Source organism: Macaca thibetana, chromosome 3 (genome assembly GCF_024542745.1).
Source record: "Macaca thibetana thibetana isolate TM-01 chromosome 3, ASM2454274v1, whole genome shotgun sequence".
Taxonomy (NCBI): domain Eukaryota; kingdom Metazoa; phylum Chordata; class Mammalia; order Primates; family Cercopithecidae; genus Macaca; species Macaca thibetana.
Genome location: NC_065580.1, coordinates 31,558,134 through 31,583,446, shown reverse-complemented (window position 1 = coordinate 31,583,446; position 25,313 = coordinate 31,558,134). Strand labels below are relative to the sequence as shown.

General features: G+C 39.3%; 2 protein-coding genes across 6 annotated transcripts in view; one reads left to right on the top strand and one right to left on the bottom strand.

The window, feature by feature from the left end:
• The window catches only part of ZNF800 (zinc finger protein 800), a 35,817-nt gene extending 33,184 nt beyond the window's left edge, over positions 1–2,633 (bottom strand). For both annotated transcript variants that reach the window (XM_050782566.1, XM_050782567.1), the window contains exons 1-2: positions 1,960–2,633; positions 1,395–1,513 (exon numbers count right to left, since the gene is read on the bottom strand). In XM_050782566.1, coding sequence (XP_050638523.1) covers positions 1,395–1,455 — 61 coding nt within the window. In that variant the 5' untranslated portion in view covers positions 1,456–1,513; positions 1,960–2,633. The remainder of the gene's footprint in view (positions 1–1,394; positions 1,514–1,959) is intronic.
• ARF5 (ADP ribosylation factor 5) overlaps positions 1–25,313 on the top strand; it is a 540,324-nt gene that overhangs the window by 329,813 nt on the left and 185,198 nt on the right. The window lies entirely within an intron of this gene.

Here is a 25,313-nt window from a genome sequence, read left to right as displayed (position 1 = left end):
TTCCTAAATAAGACGGTTTCCTTAACTAATTCAATTTCAATGATTAGAAGTGTTCTCAGAAAAAAGAAAAAAAAAGCTAGACGAAAAGGTCAGTGGAACATGAGTTTAAATGGCATTCACATCTGTATAGTTCAAAACTAGCAAACTCCATTCAACATCAGTAAAACATAAGTGATATATCTGCAGTTCAAATACACAAAATATGCAATGTGAAAGGGTCCTGAAAGTTAAACAGGTTAAAGCAGTTCAATAGAAACTGGATCTCATCCAAGGATTGCCTGTTTTATTAGTAGAGGTAAGTTATTACTGATCTCAGCAAAGTACAGTAGAGATAGGGTTGTAGTACGAATTTTATCCTCATCTGTAGCAAAGTTTTCTTAAAAAGGAAGCTCTTCCCTTCTACTGATGACATTTTTTTCCATTAATCAGAAAATTACCTAAAATGAACTCTACTGTGATAAAATCCAAGCACGTAAGTGCAGTTAAAATATTCCAACAAAAAGCAAGCAAATGCATTAAAAATCTAATAACTTTTAGGTCAAAAATAATGATAAACATCTGCCTTTAATTAGAATAGCACAGTCTTTATTTGATTTAGTGATAGTATGCATTCAATGATTCTCTTTTAAGTTATACCTTTTAATGATTGCCATAAAGCATATCAAAGTTCTAGGTAGAAAAAACTGTCAACAGTATATCAAGTTTATCAAATTAAAGTTTGCTATTACTCTTCATGACAGTCCGAAAAACAACTTTTTCATATGATAAATTCAACTAAAGGAAGTTTCATTCCATAAAATACCCTGGAAATAATTATGTATTCTACCTAAATAAAAAAAGAGATTTCTCTTTTATTTTGCAATATAATATGTTCTGCCCAAGAAATTTTTTTAAAGGTTGCACTTAGCAAAACCTGATTCTCCCAATGAGTTCAACAAACTTCTAAAACCCAAACTAAACTCACTTTTAGACTTTCAGAACTACTTGTTGATAAAAATGCCTAAGAAACTTTTAATTTTTAAAGTTTCAGTGAAACAATTTCAGGACAACAAATCTAGTATTCTACGTTTTCCTTTCTCCTCAGTTTTAAACACTTACAGACCATAGGAGTATATTAACCGCAGGATGCCTTGAAAGAGAAAGAAAAAAGACTGAGCGACTGATCTTGTGGAAATGATTTAAGGTGACACTTGCAGTACTTTTTTTAAGGGATCAAGCAGGGGAGACCTCTTGTTTGTACAAGCTTTTAGCTTCATAACTGGCTTATGCTGGGGAATATTATAGCCTGCTTAAGAATAACTACTGGGGCAGGAGGAAAAAAAAAACTAAAAAGAAAGAGAAGGCAGAGTGGCTCTGATGGAGGGCAAAGCAACTGGGGATGAAGAGGGGTCTACCTGGTTCACAGCATCCGTGATGATGGTGGTCAGTCTGACAGTATTTGTCCCTTAAAGGCATTTTCAGTGGACTCGACCTACTTTCCTTTCACTGTAAGAAGCTCTTCATTGCGGCGTGGCTGTTGAAAGAAGCACAAACCCGTCACTCGCCCTGAACTTCCTGGGGGGTACTGGTTGCATTTTCCAGATACGTTCCCATCATCAGCCATCCGTTTTCCCTCCACGGACCCGCACCTCCCTCTCGAAAAGAAAACAGAAAGACGCACAAACCCTCCTGCAGCCCAAACTCCCCACACAGGTTCATCGCCCTACCCGGAAACGCAGCTTCGGGTGCGCAACGCAGGGCGAAGGCCTGGCCAGCTGCGCGGGCGGCTGCGGCCTCGCCGTCCCGGGCGGGCGCGCGGAGAGGGAGCGCGGAGCGCGGCGGGCACCGCCGGGCTCTGAGACTACGGAGGTGCCGCTCCCGCCGACTGCGGGCTCACGCCGCGCCCTCCCGCTACGCACGTGCGTTGGGGTCTCTCCCTGGCGGAGACCCCGTTCCCACAACCAAGTGCGCCCAACTTACTCAACTCCTAGGGCGGGCCGGCGGGCGGAAGGAAGGAAGGCAGGCCGGGCAGCCGCGGGGACAGCCTGGCGTGGGAGGCTGCTGCGGGCCCCACCTGGCGCAGCCTCCGCTGACCACGCGAGGGAACCGGGACTCGGGCCCGACGCGTTCCCAAAGAGTCCCCGCCGGCGCTGACGCGGAAGCGCCACAGCTCACCACGTCCCTCCGCGGGCCGAGGCGACTGCGGCGGCGGCTTACGGCGTCCTCCGCGCTGTGTGGCTAGGCGGGTGGCGCGCGGGCGGAGGCAGTTGACAGGAGGAACCGCCCGGCAGCAGCCGCCGCCGCCACCGAAGGAGCCGGAACCGGAGCGGGTAGGACCTGAGGCTCCCCTCGCCGGGGCAACGGCTGCCGCCGCAGCCCGGGTCCTTCCAGCGCCGCTCCACCTGCAACGGTCCCTCAGGCTTTACGAGAGGGGCGGGGAAGAATGGGGGTCTCCCCCAACCTTGGGCCTTTTCGGTGGTAGTTGTTGTTTCAGGAAACTTTATTAAGTCAGTCTCTCTTTTTCTCTGTCGTTCCCTCCTCCGGAGAGCCCGAGCTACCGCCGCGGAGCGCGTAGGAAGGGGGAAGCAGAGACTCTCCGGCAGCGACAGGGAGCGACTGACTGACCCCGGACGGAGATGGGGCGAGGGCAGGAAGTGACAAGCTCACCGAGTGGGTGGGGGGAGTGTGGCCGGCACGCCCGGGAGCGCCGCGCGCATGCGCCCGGTCGGCGCCCCCGCTTGTTGGGGAGGCGACGCGCTGTACCCGCTGCGGCGGATGGGGAGGCGACCGGGTCCGCGGGCGCGAGGGCCTTGTCCAAGGGGAGGGAACCGGGGCAGGGGACACCAGGGCCGCGGCCGGAGTTTCGGGCCGACCGAGAGCCGAAGCCCAGGGTGAGGTGTGAGGTCTGCGGTGCGGCGTGCGCGCCCACGGAGACGGGTTGCTCCGCCACCAAACTGTTGCTCTCGGCGTTCTCTGTACAGTGGAACTGAAACTCGGGGAGGGTTAGGAGAGGGCTTAGGAAGCGGTGAGCAGATGTATGAGCCGTAAGTAGTGATGATCCCCAAAAGGCTGTCAGTGCATTGCTAAATGGCAAAAGTTGAACTTACTTTTTTCTTGCCAACAATTTTCGAAGCGTGCCTCCCGGAACTTGGGGGTTGTTTTATCAGGCCCAAGGGAGGGAAAGCATCTATTGGTAGCAGATGGGTATTTATCCCGGCAGCTCCGCTTCTCAAACCTGAAAGTGGAGTTGGGTCACGTGAGCTCACGCCCTTTCCCTCCTCATCTGCGCCCGCATCCTGCTTGGAAAATCCCCGAAGATCCCAGACATCTGTCAAATTCTGCCAACCGAGGACCGCTTCTTGGGGGCGAGGGAACCGCCCCCGTCGTTTTCCTCCCAGCTCCTGGAACGTAATTCTTGCTCTTGGTGACATCAAGCAAATATGTGTCCACTGTCAGGAAATTTTAAGAGAATAAAGCCCATTCGCCTTATATCCGATCCTCCCCAAGATCCACTGAAAACCTTTCCAGTTGGTCCAACTTAAGCTGCCATTGTGCGGGGTCCTGGAAAAACTGAAGTTTAGTAGATAGACTTTGTTTAGAAGAGAAAAAGTTTAGTTTTCAAAATCCAAAGGAAAGTTTGTAAATTAATACATTTGTTACTTTAAAAACCAGGCGCAGTGGCTGGTGCTTGTAATCCCAGCATTTCGGGAGGTCAAAGCGGGAGGATCGCTTAAGCCCAGGAGTTAAAGACTAGCCTGGCAACATGGCAAAACCCCCTCTCAACCAAAAAAAAAAAAAAATAGCCGGGCAGGATGGCGCATGCCTGTGGTCCCAGCTACATAAGAGGCTGAGGCAGAGGGTGGGGGACGGTGGTGGATGGCTTGGGTCCAGGAGGTGAAGCGTTTGCATTAGGTCTCCGGGGATTGCAGCAGCTTGATTATAGGGGATGACAAGAAAAGGATAGAAAGATGATCTTAAACACACACTAACCAGTCCCATAAGCGGTATGATCATATATATCGGTCCAGTAGTCGAGAGGCATCACTTAACGTGAAACTAAAACATGAAATGCCAGTTTACAAATTAATGTAAAATAAGTTATGATACTTCTGAGATAGTGTGTTATGCAACCAATAAAAATCACATTTTGTATAAAATTTAGTTGTATGGGATATGCTTAAGCAACAAAGGAAGTATTTTGAAGTGTGATACTTTAACAGTGGGCTGTAACGGTGCAATTATGAACGATTTTTATTTTCTTTATTCTGTATACTTTGCAAAATTTGTAAATTAAGCATATAAAACTAATAAGCAGAAAAATTGATTTTGAAACGCAATAAGAAGGCTGTAATCATATGAAAAATGATATACAATAATAAAGCGCAATGTCACTCCAAAAAATGCAGTGAAAAAAGACTGAAAGAAACATAAAAATATCTATATTGGAGATCTTTGAGTGGTAGAATGTGAGGTAAAATATTTTCTGCATTTTCAGAGGATCTTTTCCTACTTTTATGTAATAAACATATTTATCATAGGCTTAAAAATGAATATGCAAGTCTAAATTGCCCTAACCCTGAAAAAGCTTTGCTTCAGATATATCAGTTGTTTGCTGACCAGGTGTGAGAAAAAAAATAAAAAAACAACAACAGTATGTTTTGTGAGCAAATGTAGTGTTATTTATATTCTAATGCAAAGTGGTCAGTACTAAAGAGTCCTCAAAATTGCTTGCTAACAGAGTAAGTTTAGACAATCTTTGAATGATTAGAATTAGAGTCAAGATTAAATGTGCGTGTGGGTAAAATAAATATTAAACATATCTATAAAAATGAAATAATCCGCGTGAACCCGGGAGGTGGAGGTTGCAGTGAGCCGAGATCGCGCCACCGCATTCCAGCCTGGCAACAGAGTGAGACTCCGTCTCAAACAAAAAAAAAAGAAAGAAAGAAAAGAAAGAAAGAATCAAAAATTGAGACCCAGAGAGATTAAGTAATGTGCCAGTCAGTAGGAACTTGGGGTCAGGACCTAGATTACTCCCTACTATAATTAACAGTACTACTATTTGACATGTATTGAGTAGTTAATATGTTTTAAACTCAATATTAGCTCATTTAATCCTATCAACAATTTAATGAGGTTTTGCTATCCTTCCATTCCACAGGTGGGAAAACTGGGGTAAAGAGAGTTTAGATGACTTAAGTGGTATGATTTGGCTGTGTTCCCACCCAAATCTCATCTTGAATTGTAGTCCCTGTAATCCCCACGTGTTGTGGGAGGGACTCAGTGGGAGGTAACTGAATCATGGAGGTGGTTTCCCTCATGCTGTTCTCCTGCTAGTGAGTTCTCATGAGATCTGATGGTTTTATAAGCATGTGGCATTTCCCCTGCTGGCACTCATTCTCTGTCCTGCTGCCCTGTGAAGAGGTGCTTTCTGCCATGATTATAAGTGAGGCCTCCCCAGGCATGCAGAACTGTGAGTCAATTAAACCTCTTTTCTTTATAAACTACCCAGTCTCAGGTATTTCCTTACAGCAATGTGAGAATGGACTAATACACCAAGGTTACAGCTCATAGGTAGCTGAGCCATCATTTGACCGCAAGCAGTTTGGCTCTGGAACTCGTGAACTTAGCCATCACACTGTACCATCTATACTATGCTACCTTCACTATGCCATAGCTGTTTTGGTTCACATTGTATGTGAAAGACAAGCCAGTAGATCCTGCCAGTTGCGAAAGGTATTGCATATTAAAATGCTATGTGCAAGTTCATGAAGTGGAAATGAGTTGCTAAATTACAAGAATTTAATTGAAATTTCACAGGGCTCTAGAGCTTAAAGGAACCTTAGACATCATCTAGAATTATCACCCTACCTCTAAAAACAATGCACACAAACCATCCCAAAAAAATGATCTGCCTTCCCTTTCATTGTTCACTGCAGCAACCTAGGTGACACATTACTTTTTCATCCTAAAAGTCTAGAAGTACATTGTAATGGTTAACGTAAATCCATTTTATAGTTTAAAATTCTCTCGTCCTCAAGATGAAAGAACACTTTCTCTCTCTCATACACACATACACATATACGGTATATTATTGCTGTATAGCCACCCAGAATTGGTGGCTTAAAGTCATTTTATGTGCTCTCAATTCTGAAGATTAGTAATTTGGGCTAGCCTTGTCTAGGGTGACCCACGCAGATGCTACAGTCATCTAGCGGCTTGACTGGGTACAGTCACATGGTATTTGGTGTTGGCTGTTGGCTGGACCTCTCTTCTTGTAGCCTTTCAACCTCAAGGAGACTAGCCTGGGTTTCCTCATACAGTGGCAGCATGCCAAGCCAGTAGAGAATAGAAATTACAAGATTTCTTGAGGCCCTCAGTTCAGAATTTATATGACAACACTTTCACTACATTTTGTTAGTCAAGTCAAAGAGCCAGCCTAAATTCAGGAAGTAGACACTTAGACTTGCCTCTTGCTGGGAGAAGCAGCAAAATCACATTGCAAAAGGATATGCATTCAGGAATAGGAGGAATTATTGTGATGATTTTCACATTTAATCTCTCACAATATATAATTATTTTGAAAATAATACTAGCTAATTAAAGCTGCTGATTTTTTTTAATGCTTTTCTAAGAACAGTAAAAGAAAGAAACACTAGTCAGACTTATTCTTACAACTGACTGAGTCAGTCTGGTGGCCTTCTATAAATACATTTTGGTGATTCCTTAAGTTTTCTTGCTGAACTTGTTTTTCTCATCAAATGTTGTTTTAAGATTCATTCTTAGTTTTCCATCTATTCTAAGCAGATCCCACTAAAACACAGCATAAGAACCTAACATCAAGTAGAAGCAATTATAGTTCCTAAAGGACCTGTGTACTCTGGTCCTGATTTTGACAGCTTTGATTATGATGTGGCAGTTTACCACACATAACTAAATCCAAAATGATAGAGAAATCAAATTATGAGCCAAGAGAGGGTCTGAGATTGTAGAAAGGTCATGGAAAAATTGATTTAGAAGGACAAATATTAAATTGTTGATCTGTTATCAATTATGTAGAATATAACACCTAAGTATTTTGCAAACAACATAACATGAAAAACGAAGATAATCCTTTCCCTAAAATGCTTGTTTTAAGGAGGGTGGGGAGTGGATATAACTGGGTTGCTACCCTGGAGGTAAGCTGCCTACTGGAGAACTGCTGACATGGCTTCATATCTTCCATTCCCTGTGCTAAAGGCACTCATAGGTCTTGCTGACCAAATGACACAATGATGCATGTACCATGCTGCCTTGTGGCTATCAAACCATACCTTACAGATCTTTCATTTAAATGCATTTCATGTAGCATTTAAGCGAATTCCATGGGGAAAAAAGGGTTTTTGTTATAGTAAGTTAGCTATTACAATAATAATAAAAATATTAGCTGTATTGCAATCTAATAATAGCTAATGATAATTTTGGCACTTACTGAACTCAGACACCATGCTAAGTGCTGTTTATTTTTCCATCAAATCCTTACAAAGATCCTGGGTTAGATATTATCCCATTTTACCAATAAGGAAACAGACAATGGGTGTCTGAGCTAGACCTAGATCTTTAAACCTAAATCTATCTGAGTCCGGGGCCTGTGCTTCCAGTTACATATATATTCTGATGATTCCTAAAGTTTTATCTCCAGGTCAGACCTGTTTCTAGAGCCTCTCAATTCTATTTGTAACTGCCCGCAAGACAGACCATCTACATTTCCCCAGGCATATCAAAATTAGCCAGACCAAAACTGAATTTATCTTCTCACCAAACCTGTTCTTCCTCTTCCAGATTTTAATAACAGTGTTGCTATCAATTTGGGAACCGAAGGTAGAAGCCTTGGAGTTATAGAGAGGAGCATCTGGAAAGATGCAAAGTAATGAATTACCTGTTTACAAGGTTTCTCTTTTCACTTATCCCCAACACCTAACCTGGAACCATAAGCTATTGGTTATACTTCAAAAAGACCTAAGAAATACAGTTTCCTCTCTTCATATGCACCATCAGTCTTCTAGTCCCAAACCTCACCTCTGAACCACTGCCATAAACACCTCTGTGCTCTTACTACCACTGATCTCAGCCTCACTCCAATATTGCACACTATCAACAGAATTATAGTCCAAACAAACCTGACATTACTCTGCATTTCAAAATCCCTTTTGACTGCCAACTGCATAAACTAATAAATCAACAAAAAACATTAGTACAAAGATTGTATTTTGGAGTCAGAAAAAATCTGAGCATCCTGTCTCCATCACTCACAAGTTTTATGACTCTAGTGAGACCCTCTCTTGAGAAATCAGTTAATGAAGAAAGCACTCAGCAGGACCTAAAATACAGTACACAAAAAAATACTATTATACCTGGTCCTGCCATAACCTCACACACTTTGTGTTTCAAACACACTAGATTTCTTACCCTGTGCAGAAATTCAACAAAGCAAAAATTAATTAAACTGGGTGGGGAGGGAGTATGGGACACAGGGGAATTTTAGGGGAAGATAATAGAGCTGTTGATTACATAAGTGTGTCTGTTTGTTACAATTGGACCACTAACATTTTTCAATGTATGCAAATTTAGCTTTAAAAATGTAAAAAGTAATAGAGTGGGAGTGGATATGAGTGGCTATATAGATGATACAAGAATGGCAGAATGTTGACCAGGCATGGTGGCTCATGCCTGTAATCCCAGCACTTTGGGAAGCCGAGGCGGGAGGATCACAATGTCAGGAGATCGAGACCATCTGGCTAACACAGTGAAACCCCGTCTCTACTAAAAATACAAAAAACAAAAAAAGATTAGCCGGGCGTGGTGGTGGGCGCCTGTGGTTCCAGCTACCGGGAGACTGAGGCAGGAGAATGGCGTTGAACCCGGGAGGCAGAGCTTGCAGTGAGCCGAGATGGCGCCACTGCACTCCAGCCTGGGCAACAGAGCGAGACTCTATCTCAAAAAAAAAATGAATGGCAGAATGTTGATAACAGTTGAAGCTGTGTAATAAGTACAGGAAGATTTATTATACTATTCTGTTTATTTTGCATATGTTTAAAATTTTCTGTAAGTTAAAAAATATGAAAATATGTTAAAACTTACTAACAAAAAAATGGAAATTAAAATCACAATGAGATACCACTATACACCCAGCAGAATGGCTAAAAGTAAAGACAATTCCAAATGCTGATTTGGAATTCCCATTGAAAGGGTGTGGAGCAATGGGAACACTCATAAATTGCTGATGAGAGTGTACAGAACTGTTTTGACATTATCTACTAAATTTGAAGATGCCACTATCTTTTGACCCAGTAATTTTACTCCTAAGGTGTATGTCACATCAGAAATGTATGCACATAAACACCAAAAAACAGGTACAATAACCTTGACAGAAGCTTTATTCGTGACATCCAAAAACTTTGCAGCAATTCAAACGTTCATCAACTGAATGGATAAATTACGTTAAGTTTATACACTGGAATATGATCAAAGAAAATGCAAGAGTATGGCTACACAAAACAATGGATGAAATCAAAACAACAATGTGGAATAAAAAAGTTAAACACAAAATATACAGATAATGTATAATTCTACACATAGACTATATGATTCCACAAAACTAATGAATGGTTTTATTCCTGTGAGGAAGAAGACAGTGGCAGTAATTGATTGGAAAAGATCACAAGAAATGCTTCTGGGCAATTGTTGATATTCTACTCCAATAGCTGTGTGATGGTGCTATGTTCCTTTTATGGTAAATCATTAAGCAGTCATATGTGATTGTGCATAATTCTCTGTATATTTTACACCTGTTAAAATTTTTAAGTAAATAGTGTTTAGAAATGCATTTTTTAAAATTATACTTTAACTTCTGGGATACATGTGCAGAACATGCAGGTTTGTTATATAGGTATACGTGTGCCATGGTGGTTTGCTGCACTCATCAACCCATCATCAACATTGGGTATTTCTCCTAATGCTATCCCTCCCCTTGCCCTCCACCTCCCAACAGGCCCCAGTATGTGATGTTCACCTCCCTGTGCCCATCGGTTCCCATTGTTCAACTCCCACTTAAGAGTGAGAACATGCAGTGTTTGGTTTTCTGTCTCTGTGTTAGTTTGCTGAGAATGATGGTTTCCAGCTTCATCCATGTCCCTGTAAAGGACATGAACTCATTCTTTTTATGGCTGCGTAGTATTCCATGGTGTATATGTGCCACATTTTCTTTATCTGATCTAACACTGATAGGCATTTGGGTTGGTTCCAAGTCTTTGCTATTGTGAATAGTGCCACAATAAACATAGGTGTGGATTTGTCTTTATAGTAGAATGATTTATAATCCTTTGGGTATATGGGATTGCTGGGTCAAATGGTATTTCTAGTTTTAGATCCTTGAGGAATCACCACACTGTCTTCCACAATGGTTGTACTAATTTACACTCCCACCAACAGTGTAAAAGCATTCCTGTTTCTCTACATCCTCCAGCATCTGTTGTTTCCTGACTTTTTAATGATCACAATTCTAAATGGCATGAGATGGTATCTCATTATGGTTTTGATTTGCATAGAAATGCATTTCTCAATAGTAAAGACATGAATTGGGCCGGGCACGGTGGCTCACACCTGTAATCCCAACGCTTTGGGAGGCTGAGGCAGGTGGATCACTTGAGTTCAGGAGTTCGCAACCAACCTGGCCAACATGGTGAAACCCCGTCTCTACTAAAAATACAAAAATTAGCCAGGGAGATGGTGGTGGGTGCCTGTAATCTCAGCTACTCCAGAGGTTGAGGCAGGAGAATGACTCGAACCCAGGAGGTGGAGGTTGCAGTGAGCTGAAATTGCACCACTGCACTCCAGACTGGGTGGCAGAGCAAGCTCCATCTCAAACTAAATAAATGTAAAGACATGGATAAATCAGAATAGTGTCTTATACCACATGCAAAGTGGTATATCACTAGAAGGTAGACTATGAAAAGTCTACCTTCTATTAACTCTAAAGCAACTATTAAAAATAATTTGGAGGAAGAGAAGTGGTATTGAATGGAGGGATACTGATTTGGGGGTTTCCAGACATTTTGTAGATTTTGACCTCAATGATTGTTACATGCATATTTGCTTCATAATAATTCAATAAGCTGATAGTTGTTTTATGCACTTTTATTATGTGTGTAATATTTCATAGTGAAAGTATTTTTAAGTGGCTGAACTCAGTTTTAATGCCTCTGAACTACATCTGGCATAAAATTAGACATGATTATTGAATTTTTCAAGGCTTCGTTCCTTTACACATGCCGCTCCTCCTGCCTGGAGATCTCTTTCCCCTCCACCTGGAGAACTCTTATTCCAGCCTTCAAGATCCACCTCAGATGTGACTCCTGTGAAACTAACTCCCACAGATAACTAATTTCTCCATCCTCCTGCTCGTGTACTACATCATTCTGATTAAATATCTGACTCTCCCATTAGTCTCAATTTCCTCAGTAAACATATTCCCCTTGCACAGTACCTGGCACATAACAGGCAATCATTAAAAGTTACCGCATGGGCCTGAGTGAATGACTTTCCATTTCTATTGGGATAATGAAAAAATATTGACAGCATATTTAAAAGAATTGGTATCTTTCACAGGGTATCACATCCAGAGGCATGCGATGTCTATTTGATATTAATCTTCATCACTGGCTTAAGGGGTTATTTAGTGTCTCCACTGCATAGTTACTATTTTTCCTTTTGTTAACAAGTAATTTGTGAGGAGGAAACAATGGCTTTAGCACAGAAACTCCTTTTAAATAATGATCTTGATAATCTTACTTAGGTTTTAGAAATTATCAGGGTCAAAGCAAAAGGAAAAGAGTAAACTGAATTGAATTGAATCTGTAATATAATTAGAAACTAATGATCAATTATGTAACTGGAAACTACCTTTTGGTATACTTATATGTAAGATGAAGTTAGAAAAAGCATACCATTATCCTGTGATAATTATCAGTATCGATTCAAACAATATTTCTGAGTATCTGCTATATTCCAAACATCATTCGAAACTGATGAGTAAGACAAGGTCTTTTCCCTTTATTCAACAAAAATTTACTTAGTGCCTATGTGCTAGGTCCTAGGAATAAATCCATAAATAAGACAGGAAGTTCCTATGCTCCTGGGGTTTCTAGTCTAATTACTGAAGTCTAACAGTGGAGGCATGCAAGGGGTGTATTTTTTCATGATAATCACATAAGCCAGGCACAAGAGATTATCGAAACCATGGAATTTGTAAGGCACTTAAATAGACAGCAGCAGCTTTTGGACACAAGGAAGGAGTGTTTGCAGCATCAGCTTGTAAACTCACTTGAATTAGGGAGGAGATAATAATAATTGATGATAATAGTATGGGTTTGTTTCCAAGTAAATAGTATCATGTTACCAAGACTTATTTCTTAAAGACACCTTACTGATAGATTATCTATTGTTACATGTAAGCAGGGTAATTAATCCTAAATCATAAGATGTAAATGATATGTGATTCTATTTGAATAGGTAATTATTGGAGAGCTTTGTATTTGATATCATATCATCAAAAGGCATTTTGAGTTTTTCATTGATTCTCTCAACTGCTCCTCCTTATGGCCAAGGAGACTTACTTGCAAGACTGACAAAAAGCCGGCAGTTCAAGACTGTGGAATAGAATGAAGTTAGCTCTTTTATATGCATGAATCTGCTACTCTAACTTCAATCACATCCTGTTCTCAAATCCGAAATCTTCTCTGGAAAAGTGAGATTATGTCTCATCTCCAATGACAAAATGTCAGAAAAAAAAATTCACTTTTGGCATATAGGAATTGAGTGAAAAGTTAAAAATTCCTACCCATATCTCAAGTCTTAATTCTCGTTGAACACACAGACTACTGTGTACCAGACCATAACCTACAACAAAATTAAAAATGTTAGTTAGATGTCTGGTATTTGCATAGATGCTCTCTCTAATATTTTAAGTAATTTCTAAAATAGTACCCCGATTTACAAACTGATCATTGTTTTATCTTTTTCAGCTGACAATTTTTCTCAAACTCTATATTCTATTCAGATGAAAGTTGTATATCTTGAATCTGAGAAATCTCTAGAGTCAGAGCACACGAAGGTACTTTACAAAAAGTCAGGGGGCTTAGTGAGTGTTACTTCTACTTTCAAGTCATCAGCTATAGACAGTCAACAGACTAGAAAGCAATTTTCAGTGTTGTGATCTTCATATACAGAGTAAAGAAAAGGTATATTGCTGAGCATTTTGAAAAAGAACAACAAGAAATTACTCCCTCCACTCAGGCAGACTTGTTTTTATCTAGTTAGGAAAAAGCCCCACAGAATCCATAGTGTCCACATTCTTGGCAAGACCTGTGATGGCAGGCAGTACTAAATTATCCCATAACACCTAGATGCTGGAGTTAATAGCACTGTTTTCAATGGCATAGAATGACATTTTTTTCTTGGTTCTTTGTGGCTGAATACCTAAATCTAGTGTCACTCTCATTTATAAAATAAATGCCTTTGGAAAAAAGTGGGTCAAAGTTCAATGTGTTTATAATGATCTCATTGCTAGAAGAGACCATGTGCCCTAGCTGTCATTAGTGGCAGTTTCATTTGTGGGAACGAAATAGCTTTACGGTTCTCAGAAGATTTTTTTTTTTTTAAGGAACAACTATTATAGGATATTTAAAAATTTCCCCAACAATGTTAGTTCTCTTAATCATTTATTAAACTGACAACTATAATTCAAGAAGGTGCAAAAAGATATCATTGAAACCCCTTATTTTTTTAAACTCTTGTCTTTCTAGTCTTAAGAAACTCATTTTAAACACACAACCCAGCCAGATGAATAAAGATACAAAATAACGCTCAAGTCAGCTAGGTAAGTAGAATTAATGTCTTAAAAATTACTCACTAAAAGCCAGACTTCAAGACTACACAATACATCCATATAACGAAAGTACACTTGTACCCCTTAAATTTATACAAATAAAAATAAATATTGTGAAAGTGCTATATTTTATTTGGAAATGTTTGAAACATATCTAGACTTGTATTTCATTTAACTGTTCCTTAGTATTTCACTTAAAAAAAACCAAGAACTCTTGTCTTCAAATAATTAAAAGAGTCTACAGAAGATATTTTATAGTCCACTTGTTCATCCCTACATTATCCTTGTGTTTAAAAGGGACAGAAAAATTCCAAGAAAAAATATGAAGACAGGCTGAGTGTATTGGCTCACGCCTATAATCCCAACACTTTTGGGGGCCAAGGCTGGAGGATCGCTTGAGGCCAGAAGTTTGAAACCAGCCTGGGCAACATAGGGAAAACCTCATTTCTACATAAAAAATTTAAAAATTAGATAGCCATGCTGGCATCTTCCTGTAGTCCTAGCTACTTAGAAAGCTGAGGTGGGAGAATCACCTGAGCCCAGGTGTTCAAGTGGACTATAAAATATCTTCTGTAGACTCTTTTTTTGAGGATCTCAAAAAATACATATGTACATACATATGATATTTTCATATTAACACATGTGTACCTGTATGTGCATATATGATGTGTACCAATATGTACATATATGTGTATCTATATGTACATATATGATGTGTACATATATATAGACATATGAGATTAAGAGAAAGAAAAAGCTAATTAACATTTGTTGAATCACTATTCTGTATGAGACACCAGGCTAGACACTTTATATCCATTATCTTACTTAGGGAAATATGAACCAAAACAAAGCAAAAGCATTAACCAGCTTTATTTTAGCCTTCATATGTTCCCTAAGCATGGAGATAAAAGGAGTTACATATTCTCTCCAGTAGTTTTTTATGTGACCTAGGAAAGAATCACTTTCTCCAATCTTTCTTTAGCTTTACTTACACAGGAGGTTGTTGCAGATTCATAGAAATTGTCACTATGCACCCAGAAGAAAATGTCTGAGACACATGGCTATCTACAAACCCAGGATTTTGGCAGGATCATGGTTACTGCAAATAAACCACATCTAAAATACTGAGATCTGTCTGAACACCAACTTTAAAAGAGATATAAACAAATGGATACACATTCACACTGGGAGAGGACCTGGAGAGGGAGAATTGAAACCATGTCCTGCATGGAATGTTCGCATGAAGTGGGGAGATTTTGCCTTGCCAGCAAAGTATTCAGCTCTATATGAGAGTGTTGTATGGAAAAGGAATGTGTTCTATATACTCATCCTTGCTGGGGTGTGAGAAGCACAGGAATGCTACTTCCAATGCAACAGAATAAAGAATTTTCTGACTAAGCTATCCTATAATTGAATGGATTGCCTCAGGAGGTGTCAAGTTTCCCACCACTAGGAAATGTTCAGACTTTGGCCAGGACATTAGTAGATGTATGGTGAAAGGGATTCAAACACTTGATGGAAACTTGGAGTAAAAAGGGTAGTTTTAAAATTAATTCCCACCCTGACAGTGAGCAAAAATGAAAGGGATAAGACTGGTAATTGAACCAAACCTTCATGCCTCTGAACTCATATATGTAGAAATATAACAAATCTGAATAAACTTTTCTCACATGAACCATGCAATAAGAAGTCAGACTTACTGTTTTGACCTTCCTAATTCAAAGTTAGAATATACTTTTTACTGTGGGTTCTTTCATACACTGAGACACAAGCCAGCAACTTGACCTATTAACACCAACACTGAGATCAAGCATTGTTAGTTTATCCTCTATAAATATCAAGCACACAATTCACGATTGAGCACCTACTATATGCCAATCACGGTACTAAAGTGTGGGGGATATAACGGTGAACAACAACAACAAAAAAACGTGATCTCCACCTTCATGGCATTTGTAGTCTAGTATAATTGCTTTCTCCTACAGGTGATATGAAGTCTACTTTTTTAGCATAGGTTTTCATTAATTTACTTTCTGATTAAAAATAATCTGTTTTTCAAAATAATTGTTAAAAGAAAAAAGCATTTTCCTTCTATTAAACACTCAGCAGAAAATTCATGAATGTCAACCCAGAAGTGTCCAATTTACATAATTTGAGAAACTCTACTTCTACCGAAAATACCTTACTGCTTATACTAATGAAGTTTGTACAAATATGCATAATATGTGAAAATCTGTTTTGCTATGACCAACTTATATAGACTACGTCATTTGCCTAAAATATGATTTCATTAAGAGAATACAATTACTTGTATAATCAAAAGTCACTGATGAAAGTTAATCAGCTGGCTTTTTGCAGTCTTCATATAGGTGATACATAACTAGGTCAGGATTTGAAACATTTGTGGTTATTATGTCTAGTTCTTACACATACTGATAGTTTGATTTGCTACAAAACTAAATTTGCAGTTGAGCAAGAAATCTGGAAGTAGGATTAGGTTAGGAGCTAGAAAAAAATCTTTCAAGGTTAAATTAGATAATTTAGTTGACTAACATTATCAAAAATAATATATTGAAGAGTCCATAGGGATAGTCCATGAAGCCTTAAGTTTCTGGCATATATATATATTCTAGAGACAGAGACTTGCTCTGTCACCCAGAGGCTGGAGTGCAGTGGCACAATCATGGCAGCCTTGACTTCCTATATTCAAACGATCCTCCCACCTCAGCCTCCTGAGTACCTGGGACTACAGGGATATACCACCACACCTACTAATTTCTTTTTTCTTTTGTAGGGACAGGTCTCGTTATGTTGCCCAGACTGATCAAGCAGTCCTCCCGCCTTGGCCTCCTAAAGTGCTGGGATTACAGGTGTGAGCCACTGTGCCCAGCCTCAATGAACATTTTTGAGTGAAGGCACAAATGGACAGAAGTGGAAGTAAACTCAGAAATGGCATAACAGGGACTAAGGAGAAAAATGACTCACTCATTGACTCATTTAATAAATATTGACTGATTTCTACACATAGATTAGGCACTGTGTGTCAGATACTGTTCTAGGGTATGTATGGGTAAACAAAACCAGACATGATTACACTGGCCCTCAAGGAGTTTACAGTCTAATTGAAGAGAGAGATATTAACCCAAAATCACCAAATACAATATGCATAATACGATCAGTGGTGTGGTAAGAAATATGGTGCTAGAAGAGGGTATAACAGAGAGATTTGACCCTGCCAGGGAGGTCAGGGAAGCCTTGCTTAAGGAAATAAGAAATTGCCCAATTAAAGTGTAGTGGAAAGAATGTTTTAGGCAGAGGGTCTGGCAAGTACAAAAGTCTTCATGAAAGAATGAGAGCTAGTGTGGCTGCTGCACAGTGGGCATGGTACAGGATGAGATCAAGAAGACCCTTATAGGCCATATACAGGGGTCATTTATCTTAACAGCAAAGTAAAAACATCAGAGTATGTAGCAAATATATAGATGTGCTCACTACACTCAAATGTGCACACAAAATGTGGAGTTGTTATGTATGTGTGCACTTTTTGATTGAGATATCATTGACATATAATAAAGTTACCCTTTCAAAGTGAACAATTCAGTGGGGTTTAGTACATTTATAGAATTGTGCAACCATCACAATTATCTAATTTCAGCACCTTTTAATTACCCCAGAAGGAAATCCTGTACTCATTAGTAGTTGCTTTCTATTACCCTCTTCCTTCAGTCTCTAGCAAACATTAATCTGATTTCTAGCTCTATCAGTTCACCTATTCTGGACATTTCATATAAATGGAATCATAGAATATGTGGCGTTTTGTGTCTGGCTTCTTAGCCTAATGCCTTCAAGGTTCACCCATGTTGTAGCATGCATCAATACTTCATTTCTTTTGAATGCCAAATAGTAGTGTATGGTACTAACATATCATATTTTTTAATCTCTTCATCCATTGATGAACATTTGGGTTGTTTCTACTTTTTGGCTATTACAAATAATGCACATGAACATTGTGCATCAGTTTTTATGTGGATGTATATATTAATTTATCTAGGGTGTATACCTAGGAGTGAAATTTTTGGGTCATGTGGATCTTTTGCTAGTGTTCACTATTAACATCTATGTTAGATGAATTTCTGGCCTGTTCTTCACTCTGCTTAGAGCCTATTACTGCCCCATGGTCCAGGCTCAGCCTCTCCTGGGATCATGCTGGCATCTGTGTGTTTGCCACATACTCTATCCAGCTCCCAGCCCAGACTGTACATAGCAGGCCTGCCAACTCTAAACTCAGCATCCAGGCCACACAGGAACTGAGAGAGAATCAGGAATGCAAATTAAACCTCTCTCTTACTGAGCACACCATTACTGAACACGCCACATAACCCTTTTAACTATGGTATGCACTCCCCCAAGTGGGTGCAGGGCTGTCCTGCACTACGGTTTCCTCCCGGGATCCCAAACAGTGAGTGAAAGGATAATTCATCCAATTGTGATACTTTCCTCAATTTATCTAATATATTTTTCCACAATTGGTGAGGTTAGGAAAAAGCCAGCATGTCTCTTCTCCATTTGTAGTTTCAAGGCCTCAGAACAAAGATGAGAATTTGTTCAACAATCTTCCCACCCTCATTTCTGTCTCCTCCTTTCTAGTCCACCAAAATTGGTAGAATTTTTTTACGTCTTACACAATTCAATGATTCTCACTAGGGAATGTTTTGGAACTCTGTGGAGGTATTATTAGTTGGCCCAATGATTGGGAAGTGTGACTAGCACTTAGTTGAACAGACTCTGGAATACCAGATGTCTCGCAGTGTTTAGGACCATCCCTTGCAACATTGTGCCTTATGCTTTTTCAGCAACAGTTTTATCAAGATACATTTCACATACCAGGAAATTCATCTATTTAAAGTATTATTCAATGGTTTTTAGTGTATTCATAGAGTTACACAGCCATCACCAGAATCATAGAACATTCGTCACCCCCAAATGAATCCCGTACCTATTAGCAATCACTCCTTATTTCCCCCGAACTCTCTATCCCTGGGCAACCAAAAATCTACTCTCTACCTTTATGACCTATGTTGTATATTGCATATAAATGGAATCACACAATATACGACCTTTCATGCCTGACTTCTTTTACTTAGCATGTTTTCAAGGTTCATCCATGTTGTGTTTCATTCATTTTTATGGCTGGATAATATACCATTGTATTGACATACCACATTTTATTTATGGTTCATCCATTGGTAAATTTGAGTTGTTTTCACTTTTGGTTATTGTGAGCAATGCTGCTATGAACATTCATGTACAAGTGTTTGAGTGGCCATGTGTTTTCACTTTTGTTGGGTATATTCCTAGGTGTATAATCCTGGGTCATATGGCAACTCTATGCTTAACCTTTTAAGGAAAAGCCAGACTGTTTTTCAAAGTAGCTGTGCCATTTTACAATCTTGCCAGCAGCATATGAGGGTTCCAATTTCTCCACATCTTTGTCAATACTTCTTGTTGTCTGTCTTTTCTATTATAGCCAACCTACTTGGTATGAAGTGGTACCTCATTGTGATTTTTTTTCATTGTGATTTGATTTGCATTTCCCTGGTGGCTAATTATGTTGAGCACCTTTTCATGTGTTTATTGGCCATTTGTATACCTTCTCTCAAGAAATATCATGGCTGACTTTTGAATATCTCACTGGACTGTCATAAACATTGCTTATTTTCTGAGCCTAGAATCTAACTCCAGTTTACACGGAATCATGAAGTATTTTTGCATGGTTTTAATATGCAGTGAATTCAAGGAATGCAACCACCATCTAAATTGTGTGCCAATTATACCTTGTTTTATTTGGAAGCTTAGTAAGGTTTGTTCGTTATTTCAGAATATCTCATCACTACTGGCAGTGCCCTCGTCGTGTTTGAATTGCTGGCGCAACATGCTTTTCTTTATCAGTCTGCATTTGTTACTGTGAGATGCAAATATGTATCAGATGGAATTTGAGACTCCTTTCAACAGACTTAGAAACCCAGAACTATAATTGAATGCTAACTGTTGTTTAAAAATATTTTATATAATTTCCAACTTATGTATTTTAATGTTGTATAAAATGTTATCTATGTTGTGAAAGTTACTTAATTACGAAAATTAAGTAATTTTAATGGTCTGTTGGTTTTCAATCTTTCTTTGACTCTGTTCCCAGAAGCCTGTCAAGCAACCTTTTTGGATGCCTCTTCTGATGTTATTTTCTTTTTCAGTCTGCCTTCATCCTCTTTGCCTATCTGAGGATATAGTATCCAAGGTCTTTTTAAATACCAAAAATGGAATGCAGTAGGATTTTAAGACAGGAGATATGTTTTCTGTGTGTGTGATACAATCTGTCCAATGTCATAATAAAGAGACTCATTTTACATTATACTAACCAACAAGACCAAACTCATTTGTACAAATGTCATACTTCCTCATTTTCTCCTTTTCAACTGTCTGTAATTTGTCTCGGCTGTTATCCACACTTCGATTATGGTTATTTCTCCTCTTTCTCTTATCACATACAAGTAAGTCTGATCTTTTATTATTCTAGTTTACATTTTCATTTCCATTGTGCTTCTGCTCTTCATTTTCTTGTATTTCTTATACACAAGAGTTTTTTACTTCTCTTAAATTCAAACTTTTTCATTATAACAAGAGAGAAGCATCTAACTGCTTCATTATATCTTCTAGTCTAGACATGCCCAGGTATTTACACATTGAAAGACTTATTATTTTATAACAAATTGCTTTCTCTCTATGTCTCTTTTATATTAGGCTTAGGTTATTATATTGATTTTTGGAAATTGTATGTAGAGATAATTTCTGTTACCTATGACTTTCATTTCAGAATTAGAAAGGAGGTATTACAAAACATTAATTATGAAAATGGGACTCTGCGTTAAAAATCACTGGTCTACATTGTATCTTTATCCAAGCCAGGGCTGCAAGCTTCAAGGGCTGGCTGTCACACAAGAAAAGGACATTTTCTCTGCACTATGGTAGGCACAATGATCTCGGGTGAGTAGGCTTGGTACTTGATATGCTAAAAGAATTTAGATAATCAACTCTAGCCCAAGCCTAGTTTCATGATGAAAGAAGTCAAGTAACTATTCTCTCATTCCCACTGCAGTGAGTCTCAAGGCTCAGCTTCAGAAAGGGAAGACAATAAAACTCACGATTTAAGGGACAGATTCAAATGTATTATTGTAATGATTGCTAGCTACAAATGTTTTAAGCAGGATGGGAAGCAACGATAATCTCCAGCTGCTGTGAAGGAATGATATTAAGAATCTAGCTCCTTTATATCCTAAATTTATATATTGATTTTATCTTCAAGTAACATAGTTGCTCAGCTGTGGTCTGGGGCTCTGCACTTCTCACTAATAAAGGGAATGACTCGAATGGGAGTCTAGTTGCTGCTGCATGAACTGGAAAATACAGAGACTTTATGCATCTCGCCTTCTCTCCCATTGTGTTTGTTTTAATATATGATTTAATAAAATTGAATTAAACCCAATATCAATACATCTCCTATAATTATTACATGGTTTTATAGCAAGAAGAGTCACATTGATCCCTGTAAATAGTTTAACGAAGACTGTATTATTGATCCAGCCACCAACATGGCTGTAACTTTCCAGACTAGACAGGAATAGGGTCATCAACTGCCTTGAATCATTTTGGGGAGAAAATGGGTATAAACTGTAGATATGGAATAGCTAAGTCCAAATGACCAGCAAGAAAAATTTCTGAGAAGGATCATAGAATCTTTTCATGAGAAATATTCAATAATATTTATGTCTATTGGAAATAGAGAGGACAGGAGTACTGGATTTCTTTGTCCCTTTCAGACAGAGGATTCTGTGATTCTTTAAGAACTGTAACTAAAATAGATTTAGGGTTCTTTGAGTCATCCACTGGTGGATTATATTATTGAAATTGCTGGTTTATTCTGTATACCTTAGTGACACATGGTTCCTGTTTCTTTTCTCTTGTTTGAATCAGTCACTTCCTAATAAAATGGGGAATCTTTATGAAATACGACTTCTTATCTTACAGATTCAGAAATACTTCTGCCTACTGTTTTAGTTTTCTTGGGCTACAATACACGCCAAACAGATTGAGTGGCTTAAACAACAGAAATGTATTGTCTCATAGTTTTGGACACTAGGAGTACAAAACCAAGGCCTCAGCATGGCCATACTCCCTCTGAAGGCACTAAGGAAGGATCTGTTACAGGCCTCTCTCCTAGCTTCTGGCAGTTCCTTTGCTGTGGGAGCAGAACTCCAATATTCCCATGGTATTTCCCCTGTGTGTATGTATCTCTGTGTCCAAATTTCCAGTTTTATAAGGACACCAGTATTAAATTAGGGATACACCCTACTCCAGTATAACCTCATCTTAAGAAATTACTCTGCCATGACCCTATCTCCAGATAATGTTACATTCTCAGATACTGTGGGTTCACAATGCAACATACAAATTTCTTGGGGGCGGAAACACAGTCCAACCCAAAACACCTTTTTGTTAAAAACAGTAATGACTTATCTGAGAAAGTATGGCTATACAAAAGGAAGTCAAATAGTGGTTTTGAATAGTGGTATAGCAACCACAACTTCTAGTTTCAATTTCTAGGCCTCCTGCTTATTTTTCTTCTTGATACTGAAGTAGAAAAACACCAGAAGTCTGGCACAATTATATGTCTATAAGTTACTCTGAGTGGCTTGTTTTTGTGTGAGAGGTAACAATACCAACAGAGCTACAACTACTTGTCATAGAAGAATATGCAAAATTACCAGCCAAACTTCAAAGATTCTTTTAGATTTGTGCATATAAACACTGCTGATACACACCTCACCTTCCAGCTGCCATTTTCCTCAAGGTTAAGAATCTTCAAAGCAAAGCTCAACCCAAGAAAATTTGCCAGGCAAAGGAGAATTCCCTTTTCGCCTATCCCCTTTCCCTCCACTCTTGCATCTCCTCTCCTTGCACAGCATGCCTGGGGCACTTCACTGTGTCTCATTTGCCTTTCCCGGCCAGGATCTTCTGAGGTCCTCTAGCTATTCTGCCTCAGCCTTGCAATTTGGCCCAGCCTCCCTCTACTACAGGATTTCTTATCATGAGTTTACTTGCAGAAATCTGACAGCCCTGGATTTCTTTAGGATCAGACTAACATGCCTTCTTTGATCACAATTAGCAAAACTCATGAATTGATCCATACTAATGTGGCAGTGGAAGACAGATAAAGGAGTTACCCAGGATCCTTCCATACCTTCTAGGTAAATCCATGTATCAAAAAAAAAAAAAAAAACTTCTGGAGACAATGGGGATGACCCTGTCATATAATTCAGTATAGTGCCTTTAGTTGGGAATCTCAGGCAAGGTCAGCTACATAATGTGCAAGGTCTAGTGCAAAATGAAAATGCGGGGCCCCATGGTCAGCATCCCAGCCCTGGGGCAACAGGCAAACCCAAAGGACTGTCACTTCCATGTCAATATATACTCAGTGCCTGGATCGGGTGTTGTTCAAGAGGCTTCCATGAAGTCACCTATGAAATGGGTTGTGGCATTTCACAATGTGAAATGGTGTCAAGCTTGTGATGAGACAGCTGCCACCTTGTCCTGCCCTGAGATACCATAGGGCATGTACCAGATTCTGGCCCTCCTTGCACCTGCACCCAGGACCTGGTTCCTGGCCCAGGCAGAGGGTGGCACTGATCATAAGGTGAGACTGGGCAGGAGATAGCAGGGCAGGCCTAGGGCACCAGGGGCCAGAGGGCAGGCAGCCAGAGAACCTGTCCAGGAGAGGTAGGGAGGCAGCACTTTGTGTAAGTCTGGGCCCCATGTCTCCAGCAAATGCTCCTTTGTCCTATCAGACTTCACTCACAAAACACAAAATCAAAAATAAAATTATTGAAGTTTTAAGACAGAAGCCACAGAGCATTAAACCCCAAGTGCAGGGACTCCACAGAAAAGGGAACAATGTTTTCATACAAGTAGACCTTCGTGGTATTTCTTCAATCATGTGTCATCATAAGAGACATCAAAACATCCTGCAATTAGTATAGGATTTGGAGTGAGAAGATTCAAATTTGTGTCCTGAGTTTCAGACTTACTTTATCATTAAAGAAATGATATTATTATTAAACTGCACAAAACCATGCCTTTTCCACCTTATGATGGTCTCATATTAGGCGGTATCCTCTAACAGCTAAACTGAATAAGGTTAGTGTCACAAAACATGAGCTAGCTACCGAAATTTATTCATCTCATCTTTGAGTACAGGATAGACTAGATTTCCCAGACTTTCTTACGGATAGGTGGAGTCCTATGACTGACTTCTGTCCAACAGAATGTGACTGGAAATGACATATGCTACTTCCAGGCCAGGCCCAGAAAAATCTCCCACAGCTGCTTCTCTGTGCCCTTCTTAGACTGGTTGTAGGTGATAGCGGGGCCCTAGAAAGAGGAATTCTTAACTAGGGGTACATGGAACCCCAGAAATTCTCTAGATAGAATTCATGGACTCTATGATTTAGATGAGAAAAACCTTTAAAATTTTATTTCACTGACCTCTATTTGGGATGTAGCATTTCTTTTCACTATTAATATAGGCAACAAAGCACAGTGTGATGACCAGTAACTGACTCTTTAACCAATAAAAATCACCAGTGCTGTCATATTTTATTACAGTTGCTGCAGACATCTCGAAATACAATGTATTCTCATCACTACTGTAATATTATAGTAATAATTAGATCCACTGTTAATTATTTAAGCATGAATAAAAAGTACATATACTATATATGACAAATTAGATCTTTTAATATTTTAAAACTATTTCAACATAGGTTTCATTATGTCATCTTAATATTTAATTTTATGCACTTGTAAGCATTATTCTAAGAAGGAAGTCTTGAGACTTGACCAGACCTCCTTACATGGCCCATGACACAAAAAGTTTAGAAACCCTGATAGGATTACACTAAGGAGAAAAATTCTATGCAGAAAAAGAAAAAAAAAAGATTATTTACTATGTGATTCCATCTAAATGACACTGTGGAAAAGGCAAACTTATCAGTACAGAAATTGGTGAGGAAGGAAGGAAACTGTCTACAAAGAGACACAAGAGTACTTTTTGAAGCAATGGAAATATTCTATATCTTGAATGTGATGGCGGTTACACAACTGTATATATTTGTCAGAATTCATTGAACTGTACACCTAAAAAGAGAGAATTTTAATATATCTAAATTATACCTAGGTTTTGTAAATGTAACTTTAAAAAAAAACAAAACAAAACAAAAAAACACCGCCCTGCTAGAAGATAGCAGGGTCACAAGATTAAAGGAGCTGGCATGATGTCTTCAAGGAGAGCCACCCA